The sequence below is a fragment of the Vulpes vulpes genome, chromosome 3, assembly GCF_048418805.1.
Source record: "Vulpes vulpes isolate BD-2025 chromosome 3, VulVul3, whole genome shotgun sequence".
Taxonomy (NCBI): domain Eukaryota; kingdom Metazoa; phylum Chordata; class Mammalia; order Carnivora; family Canidae; genus Vulpes; species Vulpes vulpes.
The window spans coordinates 37,574,344-37,599,488 of NC_132782.1; the positions used below are offsets into that span (position 1 = coordinate 37,574,344).

Genomic DNA, 25,145 nt, shown 5'->3' on the forward strand with positions numbered 1-25,145 from the left:
ATAAAATTGATTTTTATTACATAACACGTACATGCATTTTTTTTTTTTTTTTTTTTTTTTTATCTAAAAGGCCAAAATATTATAGTTAAGGCCAAACTCCTCTTTGATCGTCCCCGTCCCACTTCCCGTCCGGGCAGATCCGAGTCTGGGATTCAGACTGTGTCCTTCCAGACTTCCTTGTCGCCGGCCCCAGAATCTCTGTTGGTTTAGTGTCCGCTCAGGCCGCTCCCAGGTTCCTTCTGTGCCTTGAACCCCTTAGTCTTCGCCTCCTCTTCGAGGGGCCTGTGTGCCGGAGGACGCTGGATTCCAGATTGGGGAAGCTGAGCCCTCCGCCCTAGCCCTCCTCCCCTGCTCACACAATGCCTTGGGACCAGGAGTGAGGAGCCAGGGGACTCCCCGGGGACTGTGCCACAGGCCTCAGCTGCCCCCCCCCCCCCCCCCCCCCGGTACTGCGGCCTCATGCATAGGCACTGAGGAGATTTTTTTTTCATTTGTTTTTATTGAAGTTTGATTTGCCAACAGAGTATAACCCCCCAGTGCTCATCCCATCAAGTGCCCTCCTCAGGGCCATCACCCAGTCACCCTATCCCCACCCCCCCACTTCGGCAACCCTTTGTGTTTCCCAGAGTTAGGGGTTTCTCATGGTTTGTATCCCTCTCTCTTTCCCCACTCAGTTCCCCTCCTTTCCCCTATAATCCCTTTCACTGTTTCTTACAGTTCCGGATGAGTGATGTTTCTACAAAGGCCCCCCAGAAGGTTCTTCCCACAGCATGAGCTCTGGGTCAGCTTAGGTAGTGACAGGGCTCTGAAGAGCACCTCCGTGTGCTCCTCCTGGTAGCTGCAGGGGGACAGTCAGGGCTCCTGTGGAGCTCCTGAGGAGGGGAGTGGATTGAGCGGGGGGACACCACAGAACCTGCTCTTCTGACCAAGGCTCCGACTGAGACAAGGCTTCGGTGGAAGTCCTGAGCTCTGATGAAGTTGATGTCGGCATTTTTCTCTTTGCCACTGCTTGGGCTGGTATTGTGCAGTGGGTGTACAGACGGTCTCCATCAACACCCGTGTGGCCACGTGCACAGCAAATGCCCCAGCCCACGGGGACGGCAGTTATTCACCTCCGTTGAGCGTCATCATTCCCGGAGAAGACCTAGAGTTGCCAGGTCTTTCGAAATTTTAGTAGAATCTGGAATTCTGGTATTTGGATGCATCTTCCACATTTTAAATGGTACATTAATAACTGCTTAATTATGGTACATTGTTAATAACTGATTAAAATCAAAATATTGTCCCCAAAATAACACAGCCGTGGCAAAAAGACTGTGGTTTGACGCAGCAAGTCTTATGGGTGCTATCACTGCTCTGTGAACTGTTCCTCCACAAATCTTTTTTGTGGCGTCTATGATGTGCCAGGCCATGGACTCACGCTGCAGGGCTGACGGGGACTTGCCGCCCCAAGCACTCCCTCCCTCTCTCCAGTCCAGCAGCAGTGGCGGGAACCTCCTTGGGTCGCCACTCTGAATAAAGGCTGCCTGTCCACGTACCCAATGGCTAGTTTTAATTAGCACAAGGCAAGAGATCCGGGTTTAAGAGGGTCATTTAGAGTCCCTGGCTTGGGGTGCATATGTGGGCGGCAGCTACACAAACACGGTGACTGGGGTAGGAGTAAAAGGCCTTTGGGACAAAGGGCCAGGCAGCCAATTTCCGACCTGCATGAAAATCACTGGGGGCAGATCCCGACGGATTCTTCTTTTTTGGTTTATTCGCTTATATGGGAGAGCAGATCCTCTAGTAGCTTTGGAGAAAAGGTGTGTGGGAGGCAAATTTGTGAGATCTCACTTTTCTAAAAATGTCTTCGTGATACTTCACACTTGGCCAAGAGTGAGCAGGTGAGAGATCTTTCTTTCAAATCTCAACATACTTGCCTCACTGATTTCCAACTTTCAGTGTTGCTACCGAGAAGTATAAAGCTTTTGGATTTCTAATCCTATGCGACCAGTTTGCTATTTTGGGGAGCTTCTCTTGGTCCTCGTGTTTCAAAATTTCAAGATGGCGTGCCTTGGGGGGGTCCATTTCTATTTATCGTGTTGGGTACCCCACCACCCTTTCATTCTGGAAACACGTGCTTCCTGATTTCTTCTCATTTTTTTGTTTTTTTCTCAAGTTCCTATTACTTGGATAATGAACGTCCTGGTCTGATCCTAATCTTCTATCTTTTCATTTCTGTTTTCTCTATTTTGGGGGTTATTCTCTTAATTCTAGCTTCTAACCCTTCTACTGAACTTTTAATTTGGGGAGTAGTTTCATGTTCTTCAAGCATTCTTTTCCAATAGCATTCTATCCTCGGTCTAAGGATGATTCATTTTTTTCTCTCGTCTCTCTGGAGGTAACGATTGTTTTCTGAAGCTTCCCTTAGTCTCTGATTCTTCCAAGTTGTTGGCTTCCGGCTTTCCATTCAGGTTGAGCAGAGGTCAGGTCACTCTTCATTACGCTGGAGACTAAAGAGCTGACGGGATTGCTGAGTGAGAGTTTCACCTTAGGGCCCTGGTCCTCAATACTGGAGGCAGGGTGGAATCACCTGGGGGGGCTTTAAAAAACACTGCCGCTCCAGAAATGCTCATTTTATTGGTTTAGAGTATGATCTGGCTGTAGGGGTTCTGAGAAGCTCTCTCCCGGTGCTATAACTGAGCAGCCCAGACTGAGAAGAACCACCCAAGGACGCTCCAGCTGAACCACTTCATTGATGATCTTTAGATCTTTTTGGCCCACGAGGCTCTCTAGGTACAACTCTTCATATTCTCCTGTATGCGCATGTTCATTGGATCCCATTTTTGGTCTGGTACCTTTACTGTCAACTGGGGTGGATGGTGTCTTCCAGTCTAGGGGCTATTTTCACCTTCTGAGGGTAAACTGATAGTCTTCTGCAGGGTTGCAGCTGTCCAGCTGAAAATAAAACGAAACAGGGAGGAATTTTATGGATCTAATGCCTTTTTAAACAGCTTTCCACTAGTAGTATTTTAGGCTCCTTTCCCTCCACATCACTTCCAAAGGACATGCCTCTGCCAGTCTTCGAGCCCTCAGAGTACTTCGCATGTCAGCTGAAGGGGTGGATCATTTCTCCCCTTGCAAAATTAGAATTCAGCTTTCTTCACTTAGGTGTCCAAAATTCTGGTGCTAGCAAGCTCTCTGCCAGTCTTCCCAGTGTCAAGGGGAGTTGGGACTTAAAAAACAAAAAAAAATCCTTTACTGTATTTTCAGTGGAGTGTTACAGGAGCATGCAAAATCCGATGTGTTCAACTGGTCACTCTTGCCCATAATAACAGCTACCGTTCTTTATGACACAAAGCTCACTTTCTTATATGAAGTTTTTCCATATTTTTTTCCAGAAATTAAAAAAAAAAAAAAAAAGAAAATAGGGATTCCTAGCGAAAACAATCAAAACATAATGAAACCATGGCCCTAGCAAGGATTCTGGTGCTTTATTGCTCTTGTTGTCGAATGAGGCCCAGAGGAGGGAAGAAGGAAGTCATAATGGTGGTTCTTGGTCACGGAGAAGGGAGCGTTCTGGGTCTTGGCGTCCAGAGGTAGACCCGGGCTCCTAAGGTTTGGCATTTGGATACTAACCAGCAGCTCCTGCACCTGTATAGTGCACGATCACATTTTAGTTGTCCCGTGTAGGGAAGTGTGAACTTTTAGCTTCTTTTGCAACATTAGCATATGCGATTGTGGCCTGGGATCTTGCAGGACCTCAACCAGCAGGAGCCGGGCTGCAGCTGCCCTCTTAGGTGGTAGAGGACGGCATCATGCACTGGGCCACCTGCCTGGCCTCCAAAGGCATTTGAATTTGCAACTTTGGGGATGTGGTTCGAGTTTTTAAAAGTAACAACAGCAGCAGCAATCCTATTCATGGCAGAAAAACCCTACTTAAGTCAGAAAGAATTAAAACATTTATTGGGCATAAATATATTACATATACACTACGATACAGTTAGGTATTACATAGAGCATAGTATTTGCAAAATCTATACATTAAAATTGATATGGCAGTTTTAATACAATGTATATGAAATAGTCTAAAATTTACAATACAGGAAAACATGATTATTTTTTTTTTTCTCCTAAAGTTGAAAAGCTTGGAATGTATGTCCAACAGTGAGGTAAAACATTTTGTCTTTCAATTTAAAGAACTGTGCAAGGATAACATTCAAACACATTCAATTAGGGCACTTTTCAATTTTGACAGGAATACTGAATTACTGTAGCCAACAAAACACAGTTAGAAAATGCCAACATTTCAAGTTGATAAGAACAAGGCAGATAATATCAAATCTTTTAAAAAAACTTTTCTTTTGAAACAATTTCTTTGAGGACAAAGGGCAGTTTGCTTCACATGACTGGAATTTCTTGTGCCAGGGAGGAGTCTGACATACAGAGCATCGGAAGCCAGCCACTCACTCATTCCTACACATCGCAAAAGGGCAAAGAAATAAGGTTAATATGACACTTTATTTTATTGTTCGTGCGTAACGGCAATATATATAGCTATGTATCAATGTCACATATACATATTTGTGATAGAAAACCATGCCAGATGGAGCAGTAATTTTTTGACTGAAGGGATTATAATGAATACCGACTCATGGAGAACAATAAAATAAAGTGCTGTCAGCTGGTATGTGACACACTTCAGCTTTCTGGTGGTTCAACAGGATGAAAATCTCAAAAATATGATAAAGTACTCCTAGCAATCGTGGCCTAACATATTATTGCATTTAAAACATTTCAACCAATTCTGAGAATTTCTTCATAGCAGCAGTTCTGAAGTGTTTCCAAAAAGGGACTCCCCCCCTGCATACAGAGATTTTGTACTCAGTTGAATCTTCATTGCTTAAAAATAATGCCTTTTCCCCACTTCCCACCCACCCCCCCTTCCCCGCCCCCCGCCAAACACCTGCACGAGATGGGTCTCAGAAAATGCAGATGCAATGTTATTAGTGGGTCAAAATGCATAATTAGGTAGAGGGCTGAGTTTTTGGAAGGCCAGAACTTTGGCAAAAATATATTTACCTTGATGCCATCACTTTGCAAGGCTAATTAAACTAATTATTATAGTCAATAACAAAATACAAAACTCTCTAGTACTTACTACATCAATATAGGCACACAGAATAATTCATTGATCTTAGCACTTTCTTTCAAGAGATGATTATGGTTTTTTGGGTACATGTAAACGTTTCAATCACTGATAATGGATTTTTTTTGTTTTTTTGGCATTTAATGCACTAGATGCTCTTATCTTTTAAAAACACAAGAAAGTGTCAGAAGATTGATAATACTACAGATGTTGCCAAGGAACAAACTGACCTAAAATTACAAAAGTATAAAACACACAAAAAAAATAACATGCTACAAGGGAAAATTAGTACATAAGTACATTTAAAAAATTTTACAATAAATAAAGATTGCACTGTAATTGGCATTTTAAAGTACTGTATGCAGAATATAGTATAAATAAACCAAAAACAAAATAATGTTGGTTTCCCCATGACTTTGGTATGGGAATATTATAAGCTAGTACAGGATACTGCATCTTAAGACAACATAGACCAAGCACAAAATTGCTATGATCAAGAAAAACCAAGTAGCAAAAATATACAAAAACAGAAGCAGGGGGATACACTGTGTCTGTTGCACCCTTTTGGAATATATTTGCACCTCCAACTCTTAAATGTCCCTGAGGTACGCGAACATTATGGACTTTATATAAATAATCCAATGACTTTGGGTTAAAATTGATTATCTCATGACTCAGAATAAACATGCAAGAGTAACACTTTGCACTCCAATAGCACCTGTTGATCAAGGATCTCAAAGCACTTACAAACATTAGAATCCCCATTTTATTTTATTTCATTTTATTTTTAATGCACGGGAAACTGAGGCACAGAGAGGTAAAGTGACGTGTTCAGGTCACGCAGCAAGTTAGTGACAGATCCAGGGAGAGAATCTAGGCTCCTTCACCCCCAAACATCATCCCTCTCCACACACACGGCCAGGTCATCCCCACAAAAGTAGGAACTACAAATTTAGAGGACTCTCTTTTGGGTTTTATCAGTTTTGATCTGCTGTTAGATCACCATGATGTGCACTGAATTAAGGGACTGAAATTCAATCACTTCGTTGATACCTCAAAGAACAGCCTAACGGCAAATCTTTCCAAAAACAATGAGCTGACATGTAAGAAGATTGCTCACAATTAGTGTAAATCATGGACAATGGGCAGAGGCACTAAACTGTCACCAGTTCTCGTCATATAACTCTGGTCAAACAACAACAGAATATAATAACTCTAGTGATTAGATTAGAAGTAGTTATACACAAAGACAAACACACAAGTTAAAGCAGCTTTTAAAATAGCCGAACAAGGAAACAACTAACTATTGCACAATGCCCTCTTAAAGTTACTGCTATGAATCGCTGGGGGAAAATCGACAATGCTCCATCATTTACAGGTGCATTTTGGTTACTTGATTTCTTAGGCAGCTCATAGTGTTAAAATCATAAGAGATACAGATGATTAAAACATTTTAGATTAAAGTACACATTTTGATCGGAAGGAGCTAAACACAGTTAAATAACTGAGTGACAGAAGGGCTGTTTAGGGCAGCCTTATCTGAGTGAACACATCTTCTGTACGTTGTTGCTGTTGTGGCTGTAGTTGTGTGGTAAATACTATGACAACACTGAAATCCTCGACCTGTAAGTACACACACTGTGATTCACGTTCACAGATACAGATGGTCAGGACAAAAGAAGTGACTGGTGAATATAAATTACTGAACCGTAACATGGAAAAAAAAAAAAAAAAGAGGCTTGCAAAAGACATCAGTGAGAACGGAATAAAGGCAAATCTGAAAATTTAAAAGAAAACATAAGAAAGCTAGCTTTTGGTATCTGGTTTGCTTTTCTTTTTTTTTTTTCTTTTTTTTTTTTAAAAAAAAAATCCAGTTTAATCTCTTCCTAGTTTTGCATTTCAAAAAGGTGCACCAAAACACTGATATTTTTTTTTCCTAGCTAAATCTGTAAAACAAGAGAAGTATATAAATCAAAGAACAGAAGGGCTTAAAAAGGGGAGTATCTGAATAAATGTGTGTATTAAAATGTGTAGCATTAATTAAATTCATACCTCTAGTTTTGTTGGGTTTGTTTACTTCATTAAGAAGTACTGTAATATAAAGGCAAATAAAATGGACAAAGTTGCGAAGCCAACCACAATGAGGGCTGCAAACTGTTCATCAGTAGGCATCATGCTCTTCATTTTGGGATCGTCTAAGCTCCCCGTGTCCCCTGTAAGCATGACCTCACTTCGTTGTAATACAAAAGCCGCAGAGGGGCTGAAAGCTCCGCTTAGCTCCTGAGAGGTGTCTAAACAGCGGCGGCACACACACACGCGGAACCTGTAGTCTGTGTTGGTCTGGAGGCCTGAGATTTGGAATGTTGCTTCTTCTCCCTTGTATACCTTCAGGGACAAACAAACAAAAGTCCTGGTCAATTCATTTGTAATGAATTTAGAGTATGATCTGAGGCATGACTTAACGTAATAATTTGTGGTCTCTAAAGTAATAATTTGGTAACACCGGGGGCCTGGTGGACCAGGCTTTATTCCATGCTGACCGTAACAACAAAAATTGTGTAGAAAGGCCTTTCTCCTAACGAAGGTGTGCCAACCCATTGTGAACCAACAGAATTCAGAATGCGGTGATACTGGGTATAAGTTATATACATCTAATGAAACACTTTAAACTACAGATTAGAAGATGACTTAATTCTCACAAAGGACTCATGATCTTGGTCCACAGAACACTTTTTTTTTTTTTTTTACACAGAACAATTAAAAACGGTTGTGCAAGCAATAAAATGCCAAGTTTCGGTGGGATGATTCTGACAGTTGCGTATACCATGGAACAGCACACCATGAAGATATCCCAAAGTACACACACTTCTTTCTATAGTTAGCTTGGCCTATTCTAGAAGTTCATGTAAGTGGAATCCTACTTCATGCCCACGCTTGTGCTTACAAGACTCATCCATGTTATGGATTCAGTAGTTGTTCCTTTTACTGTGGGGTAGTGTTCCATCACCGACCTGTACTTTGGGGTGTCCATTCTCTTTTTGTTGGACATTTGTATTTTTTTCCAGTTTGGAGCTTTTATATAATAAGACTGCTATGAGCATTTTTGTATAAATCTTTGAGGACTTCTGTTTTTTGAACAAATACCTAGGAGTAGGAGTACTGGGTCACAGGGAAAGTCTATATGTAATTTCCCAAAAATGGTTTTCCCAAGTGATTCTATCACTTTGTACTCCCGCCAGTGGAGTATGCGAGTTCAGGTTGCTCCACATCCTCATCAACATTTGTTACTGTCAGTCATTTACATTTTAGCCATTCCGATGGGTGATAATGCCATGTCATTTGCATTTGCCTGATGCTTAATGATGTTTCCAACCTTTTCACGTGCTTATTGGTCATTCATGGATCTTCTTTTGGAGGAGTATTTTCAAGTCTTTTGTTAATTTGTAGGAGCTCTTTTTGTAATCTAGATATGAGTCCTTTGTCAAGATATGCATTGCAAATATCTTCTCCCAGTTTTGTGGGAGATATTTGCCTAATTGTTTTCTTGAAAAAATGTTTTTTGATGCAGTCCAATTTATCACAAATTAACACAAATAATTTAATGGTCTATTCTGGTCATACAGAGTAAACACTTAAGAAAATCCTCCTACCCCCACCCTGCCCCATTAAAGTTCTGGGATAATTTCTTTCCCTTTGTTAACTCTGATATAATCACCATGAGGCCTACCATTACAGGGACTTGAAAACTACCAGTTTAGTTTCCATCACCCTTTGAGTTGACTGAAGCTAACGAGTCTATAAGGAAGGATGGGAGGTCTCATAAGGTTCTTGTGTCAAAGTGGTAAGTGAGATTCAAAGTTAGAGAAAATGATAACCACAGTAAAATTACATAAAAATTCATAGCTTAAATGAGAGTCAACGAATAAAGACAAGAAAATGGTACCTGGAATTCAATCAAATCAGTAAGAGATTTGGCTGATGAACAGTTAAAGTAAAACTGACTCCTTCCTGTATGAGTGGCCCTGAGCGTCTATAAAGCACTTAAGTCATGCCTCGTACCTAGTCACTGCAAGTAAAAGTAAGCCACTCTACTACTTAGAATTTTAAAACACCTCCAAGCATATTACTAAAACAGCAATTAAACGTGACAGGCATAAGCATTTTCAACCGCTACAGGCTGACGTGGTAAAGCTGTCAATTTTAAGCATTAATACAAATCCCCTAGGAAATACCAAGTATATCTCATCGTCTCAGTGTTGTCTGAAACACTCGCCAGCTATAAGGTGTTTTTAAAGCCTGGTGTGTAAACTTCTACCAAAGTGCACTGGCCATGCATTTAGTGTTGGGCAAAAGGGCCTCACAGTTTAGAAAGGGACCCAACTTCCAATGTTTAACTGATATTTAGCCTTTTTCTTAAGGTTTTTTCCCCTCTCTCCTTTTCAAACTTTACAAGTAGACTTTAAGTGTCTTATCATACTTTTGTTTTGTGCCAAAGTGCCAGAAAACCAACTGTCTGTTTCTTATGCTTACCCAGATTCAACTTTGCTTTTGCTGTTCCATTTGTAAGATTTTTAAGCATGCTCGCTGCTCCCCGAGTTACCCTATTTCTTTAAAGAGTGTAGCAAGAGCACTGGCAACTGGAGTCCTAGACAGAGCGAGGCTGGAGCAGCAACCAAGTATGAAAGAGTTGTAAGAAGACCCCCCACCCCGCGGTACTGAGACCACTCCTTCCTTACTGTTCCAAAGAGGAGTTAGTTGAATGCATGGTTTAATACAAGCTTGCTGCTATGGTGATTGCCCCCAGCCCACACCCTGCCAACTATACCACGATGGAACCATCTATGAATCATTTCCCGACACGTGAGTGGTCTCAAGAAAACAGTGGTATATATTTATTTTTCTTTAAAGAGCTCTTTTAACTGTGAATTTTTTTTTCTTTTAAAGATTTTATTTACTTATTCAGAGAGGCAGAGACACAGGCAGAGGGAGAAGCAGGTTCCCTGCCGGAAGCCCAATGTGGGACTTGATGCCAGGACCCTGGGATTACAACCTCAGCCAAAGGCTCAACCACTGAGCCACCCCAGGTGCCCTTGCTCTTTACTTTCTTAATCTAGATTTAATTTCTCAAGTTAAAATGCTCGAGTTGCTATTTTCTGAGAAAAGTCTTGTCTTGGAAATTGCTGGGACTGCTCCTGAAGGGAATGATTTTCAGCCCACGGGACCAGCACACCAGTTTGATAAAGATGATCCCTCCACCGTTGCCATCAGAGATTTGGGTTCTCATCTGCACTGTCTCAGAAAACAATGCTTTGTGATTCTACGGTGTAAGTTAGCACTGGGGTATTCATTAAGTTGGGGAGAAGCTGCCATCTATACCTCAAGCTGCAAGATTTCCTGCTCTACCTCCTTTCATTGATTCGTCTGGATGCCACACCTGAAATATTTGTCTGCACTTCTCAAAGGGTGAAAGACTGTAGCTGTTGGAGCTCTCCTCTGTGCAACCCTGGGGAACTGGGTCTGGTCTGACTGGGAGGCCCTGGGCAGATTCTTCTCAAGCATGGAAACTGGAATCAGGATCCCAGGTCTAAGTCCTTGCTCTGTTACTTTCTAGTTTGTGAACTGAGGGAACTAACGGCTCTGAGTCTTAGTTTTTCTCCTCTTTAACATGGGGATAGTAACAGTACCTAACCTAATCCTAAAGAGGGTCGAGGGTTAAATGAGAAACTGGACGTGAAGAGTGCTCTGTGAGGCAATACCCTGAAGGTAAGCCAACTTTGTGAAGTGTAATCCTCCTGATTAGAGATAAACTGAGGATTGGAGAGGCTGCTCATCTCTTAAGGACTTATGAGAAATAATGGCAGGGGTAGCCCCCCGATGAGATCCCGCTCCTAACTCAAACGCCTGCGCTCACCATTGGAACTCCCCGAGCTTTGCTTCTCCTACTGCCTTTGGTCGGTAGTGACACCACCACCCGACCTCCGCGCTAGTCCTAGTCTAACCACCACAGTCCGACCTGGGGTCCAGTTCTCTGCGCCTGGACCATCCCGGTTCCTGCTGTCTCAGAAGGAAGACACTGCCTTTCCTTTATGTGGTACGGAAGCAGTTCCTCTACTCTATTTGTGCCAAGCCAAGGCTTGGGCAGTGTTTCTGTGATGTGGCCTCTGAATTTCTGCCATCAAACAATGACCTTGTTGCAGAAAACCAGCTAAAAACCTATCCCCACAGACGTTCTGGAGACTTTTGGAAAGTGGGTGGCTATAGATGTTCACTTACGTCTATTTAAGTGAATCCTATGGTTTCCAGAATTTGCATCGCTAGAGCTTTTGAAGAAAGCTGGCCCAGTAGTGTATTTAATTTCTTAGGAACCCAATTCATGGAATCTTGAATGGTGACTGCATATATTCATTTTGATGGCTCTGCTCAACTCTAACTCCCTGGAATGAAGATCTCAGGAAGCGTATTTAGAGAGAAAAGGAATGCAACTTTTCTCATACCATTTGCTAAAAGCTTAATGAAGGAAACATGGATATCTAATTGCAAGGAACTTTCTTAATGACAAGTCCAATTAAAACTTTGGGTAAAGGAAAAACATTTGCAAATTAAACACTTTCTTGTAGTTTTAATTGGAACAGCTCCCCTCTTACGAGCAGTGCCAACACAAAAAATCTTTTTAAAAAAACACGACCCACATATTGAGTGTGGGCCTGTGGTCTATTAGCACCACAGATGGTGGCCTGGGCTAAGTAGATGCTCAGTGAATGTTCTCTAACTAGAACCCTCAACTACTTAAGAATGGATATTCTTATACCACAGGGCTTGAAAAGAGAGGATAATTACCAGAAACAAATGTACAAACCACAGAGGTAACCGAAAAGAGTGTTCAGTACAGGGGTGCAGCCATCATGGCAAAAAAAAAAAAAAAAAAAAAAAAAAAAAAAAAAAATTAAAAAATGGAATCATTAAGTTGTTCTCAGTGTGTTGGTAGAAAAAAAATTTCTAATATATTTTAGAAATAACAATGCTGTTTAAAGCCTTTTGGATTCTTAGGAAAAATGAAAACAAGTCCCAATAGCCCCCTCTTTCCCCGAGGATTCTGGTTCCTGAGGTTTGAGCTAATGGACTTGTTTTGGTGTAAACAGTCACAGGCAGGGGAATCACAAGACCACAAGTTCATCTGTCTGCCACACAGCTGGGCCTCCGCTGAAGTGACTTTTCACGGGACCCGGGCAGCTCTCCACTTCAGGATGGCAGGCCGTGGCCTGGTGTCCCTTTATTTTCATTCATTTTGACAGAGGCACCATTATGGGTTTTTCCTCCTGCCTCAACCCAATTTAAAAGGCATGGCTCCATGTAAGACTGTCTTTATTGAAGTAACCAATCATAATATCGCAAGAAGTGTATCAGCCATATTATTTTTATAAAGACTATTTTTCTGTTCTTGATTTGATGTACATTTTAAAGTAATTTTGACATGTTTATTCCAACCAGGAGGATTTACAGTAATACCCAGATAACTAAAATGAAGAATCTGCGACCCTGAATTCAGAACAACATCCTGTGTCGCTGGAATCCTTTCTCCCAGCGAGTCTTTGGGGAGGATCTCTGGAGGCCCGCATCGGGGCCAATGCCTGTGTCTCTATTAATGATGCCTCTCTCCTGGACTGCAAGGGGAGACATAACTGTACAGCCTCATCGCTCACGAAGCGTGTCCTCATTACTGACGGGGCTGAAGCTCACAGGGACCCTGAGATAGAGGATGAGTAGCCCAGCTTTTGCCACACAGCAGCCAAGGTTCAGTGAGGTGAATTAATTCTTCCAATATCACATGGCTGTGGGATACCCCCAGCTCAAGAGGGAACCCACCGACCTGCAATATTACCCCCTCTGCAGAAGGTACAGGTATGGGTGTTACTAACGTGCTTCTGGAGGGTCTGCTGTTTTCACCCCAATGGGCCTATCAGCTCTGAGAGCACTGACCACGCTCTTGTGTTATATGCCGGGCATCCCTCATAGTACGAGTACTTAACCGTTTCTCAATAAACCAGGGTCCTATGCCTGGGCTCCATGAAACTGAGTATGTATTTGTCTCATGAATTTTAAATGGATGTAGGAGCACTTTTCTGATGGCCTTCATCAGTTATTTTTAAAGGAACCTAAAAATCTCAGGAAGTTAAGAATCTGTAGAATGACAGCTTTTAAATACCTCTATGTTGATCTATTATTTTGCTCTGGGTTAGGACCCTTTATTCAGGCCAAAATTAAAAACAAAACCAAAAAAATATAAAAACCCAAAAACCACATTAGGGAATTGAATTGAAAGCCAATGAAAAATACGTTAAGCCCCAAGACTTTCAAATAGTTGTATTAAAAGAACTTTCCTCATGGCACCTAATGTGATGCCATAAAGAAGCAATTTAAGTCCCAATACTATATTCTAAAAAATGACACAAAATGAAAATTTATACAGAGATGCCATCAAATTAACTGTCAAGGCCCATAAATTTGCAGATGCTTTAAAGGTTTTCTTAATGCAACAAATCTTAGCACCAAGAATATTAACGACCTGCCACAAATCTTGTTTCCCTAATAATTTGTTAGTTTGTTGCTCTTTTCTCAGCTTCCTTAACTATTCTCTGTAAAAGTTCTTGCAGTGTGAACAGGGATATGAATGTGAATCCTCTTGCTTTACATTCTTACATACGGATCACACTCTGTTATATCTTGTGCAAAAAAAAAAAAAAAAAAAAAAAAAAGTCACCTGTATATACATACAATTTCCAGCCTTTTCCAGAATAGAATGCTCCATAATTAATAGCGTCTGAAAAGAAGTTTTAAGCTTCTTGGAAAAAAACATTTATTAATGGCAGAAAAGCCTAATTAATATATGTAAGCATTCTAACCTAGAGTACAATCGTGGGTGAGGACTCACTACTTTAATAAGAGATTGTTTTATAATTAAGGCCAGCTGCTCGCCTCATATTGTGATAATTGAACAAAAGAAAGCTAATAAGCTAGAACCAAGGTGAAGTTAAAGTCAATGTTTCAAGCAAAACATCAGAGAAAGCCTTGGTGCCGTATTTGCCTGTAAACCCAAGTCTGGGAAGCAGAAAAACGCCCCCCCCCCCCCCCTTACAGGGGATTTTTTTCCCCCACCGAAGTTACACCCTTGTAACCCCCCCCCCCCCCCCCCCCCGCTTACTCTTCTGTCACCACCACAGCTGTAAGTAACCCTGTTCCTTGAAACCGCCTCTTTCACGTATGCAAGAAGCAGCTACTGAGCGCCAGAGCTGAGAAAACACAAACGAGCACCGCCAGCCCGTGCGTGAGTGGCTGCTTCTGGCTGGTGCTGGGACCGAGCACACGGTGCTCCCTACGAGCGCGGGTACACGCTTGGCAATAATTACCTCCCATTTTCTTTTGCTTTGCTTCTACGTGTTCAGAGCCTGTTATCTCTGGACCATAATGATTTTAACCATTACTCTGCACCCATAATAGAAAGAGGCTTGATTCCCTATTTCATGTTCAGAACAAGTGAATGAAATACTCAAAACATCATGTTTAAGTTAATGCTTATTGAACAGGGAGAAGCACAGAAACGGAGTACAAAGAGTTCCTGACTCAACTCTGGCTTTTTATGTACCACTACCCAGCTTAATTGTTTCTTGGGAAATGTAGTAAACACACGGTTACGTAAAGAATGCTAATCCCCATCTACTGAGCCTGCCCCGAGGTACTATGTTCTCATCTATTTCCAACAAGAAACTCGTTTGTAACTACAATGAGAAATTCTGAGGTATACACATGGGATTATGTACCATATTAGGATTGATATGTCCATGGGTCTAAATATATAACATTAAGCAAACTAAAAACACTTTTAAAAAAACTAAAGATATTAAGCAATCTCTACTCCCAACATGGAGCTTGAACTCACGACCCTGAGATTGAGAAATCACATGCTCTCCAGACTAAGCCAGCCAGTGTTCCCAAACAGCTGATGAAAAAGAGCTGACCTGCTGATAAGATCTAAACTACTGAATGGATTTACCTGTTTTAGCAATGCTTGCAATGTATAGCTACTGATCAAATAATGCTGCTTTTTCAATGTCAAACATCAATCACTATCGTTTAAGCAGCAGAATATTTTTCTAAGAACAGGTGGAAAAGCATGGTGCGTGGATAGAACGTTTGTAAAATAACAATGACGAACATGCAATGAATGTACTGTTTGGACATGAATCATTCTTAGGTATGATAACCTTAGGTTAAACGATAGGCTGTGAGATCCTGTAACATTTTATCTTTTAACCATTATCACATTGCTGTGGAACAGGACAATGCTACTGGCATTAAGATGACTAAATCCAGTGGGAAAAACCCTCTGCTCGCTGAGCTGAGACCCATTTTTCTGGTGAGCTGAAACAAATACATGAAATTATTTACTCTGAAATGGGATATGCCTTATAGAATGAGATTGGGAAGTCAGACGATACACCAGTGTTTTGCTCTTACAGAGGAATGATGGAAACTGGATGACATCATCCACAGATGTTAATCAATACTTGGTAGATGTCATAGTTAAAAAAAATACAGGTTTTTTTTGCAAAGTGTAGCTAAAGTAATTCATTCTAGGTTTTGTTGTTGTTGTTGTTGTTTTTAAGATTGAGAGCACGAGTAGAGTGAGAGGCAGAGGGAGAAGCAGGCTCCCCACTAGCAGGGAGCCCGAAGTGAAGCTCAATCCTGAGAGCCCAGGATCATGACCTGAGCCCAAGGCAGACGCTTAACCAACTGAGCCACCCAGACGCCCCACAATTATATTCTTTTATCTGATTCTTTGTTAACAAAGTACATGAAGTGTACCAAAATTTTGTTTTATACATTTACAAGTATTCTTTATTATTAAGTAAGGAATGTGAGCCAGCAATGTAACAAAAACTCCGAATCAAATTATTTTCTACCTGTTTTGTATATCTGGAGCCTCTAGAGCTAAAGAGGCAGATCTTTACAAATTGCTAATGTTTCAGAAGACAGTTTCTGAGTTGGACACACACGCATGCCTCCATTAAAAGTTCTGGTAAGGAATGGGCCTCACCTTTTCTTAGGGTAAATGGTTCATATCCTGATTTCACAAAAATAGTTACTGAGTTCCTGGAAACACGACCAAACCAACAGAGTATCTGAACCTTTCATAGCCAGTGACTGGTAATGTGTAGTTTTGGAAGAATTAAGGACCAAAAAGTGTTGTGAAAAGTAATAAAAGCAAATTCTTTATCTGGCTCTATTCCCGTTACACTCTCTCTTGCATGGGTTTTTCATGTGATCTCTATAGCCTTGCCGACTCATATGATGGTTCTTGAGCCCTCACCTCACACCTACTGAATCAGAATCTGCATTTAACAGACTCCTGGGGATTCCCTGCATATTAAAGGGTGACAAACAGTGATGACCTGGAGCTGCTAAATCACAGGCCTCAAGAGCTGATAAGTCACAACCCTTCCTCTGTTATAACTCCTATAGAAAAGGCAGATGGGTGGGGGCCCTAGGGGGCTGAGGCAGTTAAGCATCTGACACTAGATCTCAGCTCAGGTCTTTTTTTTTTTTTTTTTTTTAAGGCTGGGGGCGGGGATGCAGAGAGAGAGAGAGAGAGAGAGAAAGAGAGAGAGAGAGAGAGAATGCCAAGCAGGCTCCATGCCCAGTGAGGAGCCCGTTCCCAAGACCCTGAGATCATGACCTGAGCTGAAATCAGAAGTCAGATGCTTCACCTACTGGGCCACCCAAGGGCCCCTTAGCTCAGGCCTTGATCTGAAGGTATGGGTTCTGGCCTAGCCTCTTGAAAAGAAAAAAAAGAAAAGGCAGGACACAGGCTTCAGTAGTTCAGTTGAAATTACTTCTCTATAGTCAAACCATTGGCCCCTTGGTTTTCAACTGCATAAAGATTTTGATATTTGTAAACATTACTGCCAATATCAAATACAACTATGGAATTTAAAGTTCTTTATAGGGTCATGCCTGAGAACTGAAGATTTAATACCTCCACAGACAAAATGTAAACGAGGGCATATAAATGAGTACACGTCACGCAGATTCTATGGCTGATTTTTAAGAAAAATGCCGCCCACCAGTCACTGAACTGTTCATGGCAAGAGGCAGAGGCTTGACTGATAAGCCGAACATGTGCCATACATACTGGTTCTTACCTGTTTGTACTCAGATTCTCTTCCAACCAATACCTGCAGAATGTAGTTGACAGGGTCACCTTTCATGGGTGGTACCGTCTCCCATAAAATTTCACATGAATTTCCTTCCAACTGTGTCACTCGAGGTGCTGAAATACAAACCCACAAGTCCAAGCTCAAAACTCAAAGCATCACAATAACCACCCATATTTTGGTGATATTAGAGGGGGAGTGCTTGTGTCCACTCAGACAGAGGGGCTTGCCCAGCCTCTTGTAACACCTGCACTGCACCCTTGACACAGAACTAGCAAGCTATTGGTGAAAAAATCCTGTGCTCTTTATCCTAGTAATAACTTCTTGACCTGGATTGCATTTTTGTTAGGTTTTCTTTTCTTTTCAGATTTTATTTATTCATGAGAGAGACACAGACGCAGAGACACAGGCAGAGGGAGAAGCAGGCTCCCCATGGGGAGCCCGATGTGGGACTCGATCCCAGTACCCTGGGATCACGCCCTGAGCTGAAGGCAGACGCTCAACCGTTTTTTTTTGTTACGTTTGTTATGTTTTCAATAATAATATTGAACATGTTCTATGATGAGGCCTTGAGCTGGAGACTTTTGGAGAATGCAAAAATGGGGACGTAAACTCTGCTTTCAAGGGAATTAAGATTGAGTTGAGGAACGGGGCAAGCAAGGTAGGAGACAAATGCAGAGAGAAACATCACGTAAAGGAGAGTAAGCTGGGGTGTACGAACAAAGTGGGAAGGAGAGTCTCATCTGTGTGTGAGTCTAAGGAAGGTTTGAGGAGCGTGTGACGTATGAGAGTAAGTCCAAGAGAATGGCCAGCATTGAGAGAAAGCCTTTAAAAAATCAAGTTATCTCATATTTATATATTTTTTTTAGTTTATTTTTCACCTGTTGGACTCATAATTCTGGCTTAGAGGAAAGTTGTATTAGTTGGTAGTAAAGCATTACAACGTTAAGGGAATTTTAAAAGATTTTCTCATAGCTTATGCTATACCTCTATAGCTTAATTCGATACCTGGTATTTTATTACTTTGTAACCAGAATGCCTAACTCCTTTCTGAACCCCCTTTACTCTTCACATTTTTTTAGAGGAGGTGGTTTCTGCTTGCAATTCTATACAACACTGTTTCAGAAAAATAAAGGTCTTTTTAAAAATAAGTTGCAGTTAGTTGGCCAAAACACCATGCAATTTACGGAAAAAAGATAAGGGATCTTTATCAGACAAAACGGTCTTCCAGCCAAGACAACAATTTCCTGAACCTAAGAGTAAGAAGATCTGATCAAGGGGCAGCGTTAGGAACTGCCCTTCTGAAGAAAACGTACGTGGAATTCAAGTGCTTTCAACTCTGTGCTCCAACGTCCACAAGCACACACTCAGAGGGGCACAGAATCACGGAGACCCTCAACGTGGCCAGCCGTCCTTGGGAAGGCGAGTCCATCAGCCCCAGTTGAGCGCGGAGGGGCTGGCGGGGAGGGCCTGGCCTGGAGAGACGGGCTCACCAGACCCAGGGGAGGCAGGGCCTGGGAACAGGGCCTTCTGCTCACTCCCTGTCCCCACGAAGGGGTGGAATGAACTGGGCACCGGCAGGCCTCCGGACAAATACTCAGGGAGCCGAGACCAGGCCACTGCTGCACTTTTTCGAAGGCCCCTCTGCACCGTAAGGGCTGGGGCCCGGGGCACAGGCTACGGAAGGGGCCGGGGTCGGGCACCAGAGTCATCCCAAGGCGGATCCCAACCTCGGTTCCTCCTGACAGTCCCTGGGCAGGGCGATCCTCAACCCCCCCACAAACCCCTCACGGTCCCACCCAAGGCGTGTCACTCCAGACTGTTCCTCTTCCTTAGCTGTGCCCTGGGGGGAGGAGCCTACCACCTGATTTGCAGTCCGTCTTCCCACGGACTTGAGGAAAGGCCTCCTGGGGAGGTGCCCTCCTTCCCGCAGAAGACCCGCCCGCAGCCTCTCTCCTGGTAGGTGGCTGGGCTTCAAGGGTGCTGACCGAGGGGAGTGTACGTAAGGTAATTTCCCGTCCGCCCACAGAAGAACTTGCCAGGGTTCACTGCCTACAAACCTTTGATGGCCGGGGGGACGCTCTTGGTCGTGCTGAACGTATAGGTTTCGGAGAAGGGCCCTTCCCCAGCCTCACTGGCGGCCTGGATTCTGAAGGAGTAGCACGTGAATTCCGTCAGTCTCTGCACCTTGTAGGTGTGGCTGGGTCCTCTGTAGATGGAAATAAACCTGGAGGAAGGAGCAGAAGCCATCAGCCGCCTGAACTTCCATTAGCGAAGAGAAGCTCGTCATCACTGTGAGCTCACCTTCGACTCGGGGTTAGGCCACGACAGTAACGCTACCTGGGCACCTGAGAAATGCGCTCTTGACCTGAATTTCCCAAATAACTGAGGCGTGGCCAGAAAATCCCTTAAATTTTAACCTCGATCTTTTGCAAGAGCGTCCAAAGCCCCTTCCCAAACCAGCAAGATGACATTAGAGACTACAGATCTTTGAGAAGACATTTTAGAAGGAGGAAAAAAGATGCTCTGCTCCGAATCATCCATCAGGCTAAAATGATGGAAAAGCCGGCACAGGTGAACTGGGCAGTGTATAAACTGGCAGCTTCTGGATCCTCCTCCTCCCGGAACCCGGACTCTTCCGGACTCTGCTAGTTGTGATCTCTAGGGGGCGTAAGCACGGAAGGCAGGTAGGTAGAAAGCAAGGCCTTCCGGCCTCAGGTCTCCCCCGGGGTCTTGAGAAATGTGCCCTTTTACAGTGAAACTGGATTACCTGGAACTAGCGTGTACTATCGTCGTTTGTCGTTTTACAGTTAAAGGTAGAACCTCTGGAAGTACCCCCCCCCCCCCTCCAGATTATCCAGGATTTCTGTAGGTTCGGGATTTGAGTCCTGCCAGCCTGGGGGCATTCTGAGAACCGCCGACAGGCCTGTCAATGCTCCCAGGTGCCAGAGTCTGAGGACAACGCGCCGTCTTCAGATACTGCTGGAAGTTGGTCAGATTGAATCATGACGGAAAATGTCTCGACTCTTAGGCTGACATGGCCGGGGGGGGGTGGGGAGGCAGCAACTATGAATCCATTTAGAAAACGTCTCTTGAACATCTGCTGTGTGCCAGGCCCTGTGGCTTCAAGGATGACTAAGAGCAAATCCCTGCGGGCTGGCTGGTCCTGTGCACGGTCAGGGCTGTCGGAAAGCAGCAGCGTTTCCCTGTGCCAGAGAAAGGTCCCTCTGGAGGGAGGGAGGCAGGGATGGAAGGAGGAATGGAGGGAGGGAAGGATGGAGGGATGGAGGGAGGGATGGAGGGAGGGAAGGAGAGATGGAGGGAGGGATGGATGGAGGGAGGGATGGAAGGAGGGAAGGATGGAAGGAGGGAAGGATGGAAGGAGGGAGGGATAGAGAGATGGATAGAGGGAGGGATGGATGGATGGAGGGAGGGATGGAAGGTTGGAGGGAGGGAGGGATGGAAGGATGGAGGGAGGGAGGGATGGATGGAAGGAGGGATGGAAGAGTCTAAAATTCAACAACTTTTTTAGAGAACTCGCAGAGCCCATCCTTATTTTAAAAAGGCACTCAGCAGCCTTCACAATTTGGGTCCCTGAGCCCCAGTCATGTCACTATTTAACACCCCCTCTGCTCTGCCGGGCAAGGAAGCACCTTCTACTGAGGGCTGAACACCAGCGATTTCCGGGAAAGCCAGAGTCCACTCCGACCCGGCGAATACCATGGCAACCTGCCCAGGGCCCGCCACGTCCCTCCGTGCCGAGGGCACCCGTGCTGATGCCCGAGGCAACAGCTCCTCGTTCACGTGGCCTCACCTGGGCCGGTCTCCGCCCAGAGCAACCGCCCTTGGTTACGCAGCACAGCGGAACCCCCGGTTTAAGTAGACAAACTTGCCATATGAGCCCGGGCCTCGGGCACATCTGGAGAGGACAGCGAGCACCAGCACCGCTTCCCCGCCACGCCCCGCTCTAGGGAGGCCGCGTCCTTTCGAAAATAAGGTCAACCCATCTGCGTGGACAGGAGCACTCACGGTCACAGAGAACTGTACGGAGGCAGTTCAGGACTCTAACTCGCCGGTGTCATCTAAGTTGGGCAAAGAGCATACACCTCAATTTTCTAATACATCAAAACCTGCTTATGGACTGGGCTGGGGTCCCCCCCTCCTTTAATTTATTGTTTGGCTCTTTTACTGCCACATTTCAAGTTTTTAAAAATTGAAACGCGGCACCCCAACGTATAGTATAGAAGGCACCATGGAAACAGGTGCTACAACGAAGGACCTTAAAAATCACCATGAGAGCACGGGGTTAAGTCTGGGGACAGCGCTACTGGCAAACGGGAGAGGCTGCGTCTGCTTTTAGGGAAAAAAGCTCAAGGTCGACATCTACGCCCTGGCTGTCCGGGCCGGTTCACTGGGCCCGTTGCGTTCAGGGAAGGTGGCTTTAGGCAGGCAGGGGAGGCCCACCCTGTCGCCGGGACTTCCCCTGGAGAGGAAGCTGGGGACGGGGCCAGGCAGCCTGGCGCGGCCAGCGGAGCAGCCGAGGGCAGGAGGGAAGGGGCAGCCCTTTCTCCCTCCCGTCCTTTCTAGAATGAGCACGTGTCTGACCGGTTCTCTAGTCTCACCCTCTGTCTACTTTGGCAACAAGAAGTCATGACTTGCTTGCTGCCCTGCTTTGTGACCTCTTAGAACAGGCGCGCAAGGAGCCCGGGGCCTGTCACTGTGCCAGCCAGGGACGGAGCCCTGTGTGAGAGGAGGGAGGCGATGGACGCCCAGGCTCTCTCCTGAGTGCAAGGGGCACGGCGGCCAGGGGAGACACCAGGAAGCCTCGCAGCTTTGGGAGGAACATTCCCGAACAGCTGGCGGGGCCAACCCCAGCCCCAACACCCGCTCGGAGAAGAGGCGGTGTCCTGCCCTCTTGAGGCCTGGTCCTGAGCTGGACACACGGGCCCAGGTCAGAGGGAGCCGACGGGCGGCCTAGGGCCACGGGGGCCACTGAAGACACGGACGGCAAGTGTGCAAAGGATTGAGAGGTTCATACGTTTATCATGTTAAGGTCTCCTGTGGCCGCCTCCTCCCCGAGGAGACGCGAGAGGTAGAGCGAAGGCAGGGAGTGCGAGGCGAGGCTGTGGGCGGGAGAGGAGGAAGGTGGGAAAGCGGTCACCACAGTCGGGCCTGGTCTCCGGCCTCTTTACTTTGAACAAAGGGCGATCCGGCCTAGGTCCGCTGACCCCAGCGACGTGCCGCGTCCCGCCAGCCCGCGAGCCACAGGATCCTTCACGGAAGCCCCGCGCCCTTCAGGCCTCCGGACAGCGCTTCCACCCCTAACAGCCGTCCCGCGCTTTTACTCCGACCCTCGGGGCTTCGAAGGGTTTCAATTTTGAGAACTCGAAGGGCTAACACTGGTCCCACGCTGCCTCCCCGGCCACCCGGGCGCCCCCCGCACCCTCATCGGCGCAGCGCACCCGCGCACCACGGCTTCGCCTGGTCCGTGTCCTCAGTTCCCTCCTCTGAGCGGTACCTTCTGATTCAAGCGAGGGCGACCACTGCCACCCAGAGAGCTCACACGCCAACACGGAAAGGACAGTCCCTCTTGTACCGCAGCCCTCTACTTATTTTCCATCATCCCAAGATGGCGGGAGAAGAAAGAATCTTCTTTCTTTGGAGCCAGTGATTTATGCCAGTTGCATGGTGGCCTCTGTAGGAGGCTCCGTAGGTTAACACCCTGTGGCTAGGACCACCCGGGGAGAGATTAAAAATTTTCATCAAATATTTGTTTTACAAAGACCAACTGAATTTTTTCTCCTAAATCTTTTTTTTTTTTTTTTTTTTTAAGCCACCTTCATTTTAAAACCCATTAATAAGTCAGCCAGAGGCCTCTGGTGATAGAATTAAACGCATGCTACGCGCCAAGACACAATGATCGAAGGCGACACGTTTTATATGGAATCAAGCACCTAGAGCACGTCTCTGCCATGGAAAGGGGACAGGAGCCATCCAGCTTTGCAGATTCCACCCCCCTCCACTGCCCGCCCCCCGCCCCGGGTCAGCGTCTGGGCTCCACAGGGCCTGGGATTCAGAGTCGCCACCAGGGGTCAACAGGCCCAGACCCAGATCACTTCAGCGTGCCTTGCCCCAAGCTTGGGGGAAAAAAATCAGCTGGGAATGGGGAGAATCTGGAGCAGCTGAGGTGCCTACATAATCAACAGACGGCCAAAAGTCTCTCCCCAAGACCTCAATCCCTTGACTTCTGAGGGTGAGAGGGTGGCCCAGGCAACAAGGGACCCACTCTGTGGAGATGTTCCGATGCTACAGAAACGCAATGAAATATGCGTAGCAGGTGGCACGGTTCCTGGACTATAGGAACTGCTCAGTGAAGTCACTGGGCACTTTCAGTGTCAGTTCAGGCTGAGGCATATGCAGCCACGGCACCCCTGTGGAGCCACAGCTCCTTACCAGTCACCCCGAGCTGGGGGCCTAGACTGGCACAGCCTCTGAGGGGTCTTCTGCTCTGTTCTCTACCCCTGCTGCCCATGGCCACGTACCTTGGGTGGCATCAGCCCCATGACCCAGGGCTCCTGGGAAGACCAAGTAAGAGGACTGCAGTGGGAACACCTGTAAAGCTGCCCCATCGGCTCAGGAACAGAAGGTACAGTGGGTATAAAGAATCTCTGCAGGCCACAGGCTTGAGTTTGAATTTAGGTTCAACAGCCTGGCGATCGTGGGCTCTACGGCAGCCATGTGAGCTGTCTCCATCTGCGTAGAATGGTGCGATGACGAACACTGTCCCCCCTCAGAGGCGGTTGTGAGAATCCAACAGGATAATGCAGGCAGGCAGCACTTGTTACGAAATGCCTACTCCTTGTCGTGATACTAATACTAATGTTATTAATGATGAGACACCAAGGTTGATGAGCAATTTACCCTGTTTTTCAATGTTGGAGAAGCCTGACGGATGCCCCCAGGATGGTATCCCTTACTTGCATCCCCTTAGGCTTTCCTGAGCCAGAGAGAAAGCTGTCCACGTGGGTACCTTCCGCCCCCCGCCACCACCGCCCCCCAACACAGTCCCGGTGAACCCAGGCGGCTGAAGGCACATGAAGATGGGGTTCTGTATCGGTGCAGCCCATTAATGGAACCTAGGGAAAGGACAAATGGGAAGAAATGCTCTCTCATACTAAAAATATTTACTCGGAAGGGGAAACATAAGTCAAAGGTCAGGTGGGTCACTGAAAGTTTACAGTCTAGATGAATTCTTTATGGCTCTGCCTCCAACTTGCTTCAGCCTTGACAGTAAACCCTTCTAACGTAGCGAGCACGCATGGATTTTTGTGTTGCCAATTTAATAGTTATTTTAAAAAAACTGTTCTACTACAAAGACGCATAAAAGCCTTGGCCACAAGGCACAGTCTGTTACCTTCACTACGGACTCGGACAAGCTGATTACTCTCCAGGCTGAGCTTCCAGACATTTGGGATAATAATAACCATCTTGTTCACCTGGCAGGAACGTTTATGAGATCCTAAATGAGAGGAGCAAGTAAATTCTACGATTTCTTATTAAATTTACGCTAGGAAGGCAGAAACAACAGATTCTTGACAGTTTCAAGAAATTGTAGGGGAAGGTCATACTTTTAACCTCGATATTTTAGGCTTTAACATATTATGAAAGATTCCTTTTTTGCAGTGAAGTGCAACTGAAGGAAGAAATTCAGACACGTTACGTCTTTGTTTATTTTAAACCACGTTCGAGTAAAATGATATATAAAGAACTGAATTTAAAAATCTATTTCCTCAAAAGTTTGGTTTAAA

At 45.1% G+C, this 25,145-nt stretch overlaps 1 protein-coding gene across 3 annotated transcripts in view; it reads right to left on the reverse strand.

The window, feature by feature from the left end:
* Window positions 1–3,923: 3,923 nt before the first annotated feature.
* Window positions 3,924–25,145, reverse strand: part of FNDC3B (fibronectin type III domain containing 3B) — a 337,274-nt gene continuing 316,052 nt past the window's right edge. For 2 of the 3 annotated variants that reach the window (XM_072752211.1, XM_072752212.1), the window contains exons 24-26: window positions 19,398–19,564; window positions 17,326–17,453; window positions 3,924–7,513 (exon numbers count right to left, since the gene is read on the reverse strand). In XM_072752211.1, coding sequence (XP_072608312.1) covers window positions 7,202–7,513; window positions 17,326–17,453; window positions 19,398–19,564 — 607 coding nt within the window. In that variant the 3' untranslated portion in view covers window positions 3,924–7,201. The remainder of the gene's footprint in view (window positions 7,514–17,325; window positions 17,454–19,397; window positions 19,565–25,145) is intronic. The other variant, XM_072752213.1, reaches the window with a different exon arrangement.